The following is a 571-nucleotide window of genomic DNA, read 5'->3' on the forward strand; positions in this document are numbered from 1 at the left end:
CCCTCCGCTGCAGTTTCCCGTTGTTGCTGCTGCGACTGCTCCGTGAGGGGCTTACGCATAGCCGTACAGGATCTTACCGCGCTTGCGCAGTGCGTTCACGACGTCGACGGCGGTGACGGTCTTCTTGCGGGAGTACTCGGTGTACGCTGTGGCATCACGCACGACGCCCTCCACGAAGGACTTGATCACGCCACGCACCTCGTCGTAGATGACACCGGAGATGCGCTTCACGCCACCACGGCGTGCCAGGCGGCGGATCGATCCGCGTGTGATGCCGCGCACGTTCTCGCGCAGGATCTTCTTCTGGCGCTTCTGCGTTCCCTTTGCCTCACCGCTCTTCTTGCCCTTTGCCATTGCTTGTGTCTTGACTTGCGATTAGCTACTTTGCTGTAGTGATCTTTGCCACCACAGACACAGGGACAGAGAAAAAGAAAGAAAGAAAGAAGGAGTGCAATGGAGAGTGGGAGAGAGACACAGTAACGAAACCACACAGACACACACAGATACAATCACACACGGAGGGAGTGACGTAGGTGCCGCGTGACACGCACGACGGTTCCATCCCAAATAC

The 571-nt window shown here is 57.4% G+C and overlaps 1 protein-coding gene across 1 annotated transcript; it reads right to left on the reverse strand.

The window, feature by feature from the left end:
- Positions 1-51: 51 nt before the first annotated feature.
- Positions 52-354, reverse strand: TM35_000061310 (histone H4; the record flags this gene model as incomplete). Its single annotated transcript, XM_029023168.1, has 1 exon — positions 52-354. One exon carries the CDS (start codon positions 352-354, stop codon positions 52-54), a length of 303 nt encoding a protein of 100 aa, XP_028885192.1.
- Between the last annotated feature and the right edge of the window lie 217 nt (positions 355-571).

This window comes from Trypanosoma theileri, assembly GCF_002087225.1.
Source record: "Trypanosoma theileri isolate Edinburgh chromosome Unknown TM35_Tth_6_V1, whole genome shotgun sequence".
Taxonomy (NCBI): domain Eukaryota; phylum Euglenozoa; class Kinetoplastea; order Trypanosomatida; family Trypanosomatidae; genus Trypanosoma; species Trypanosoma theileri.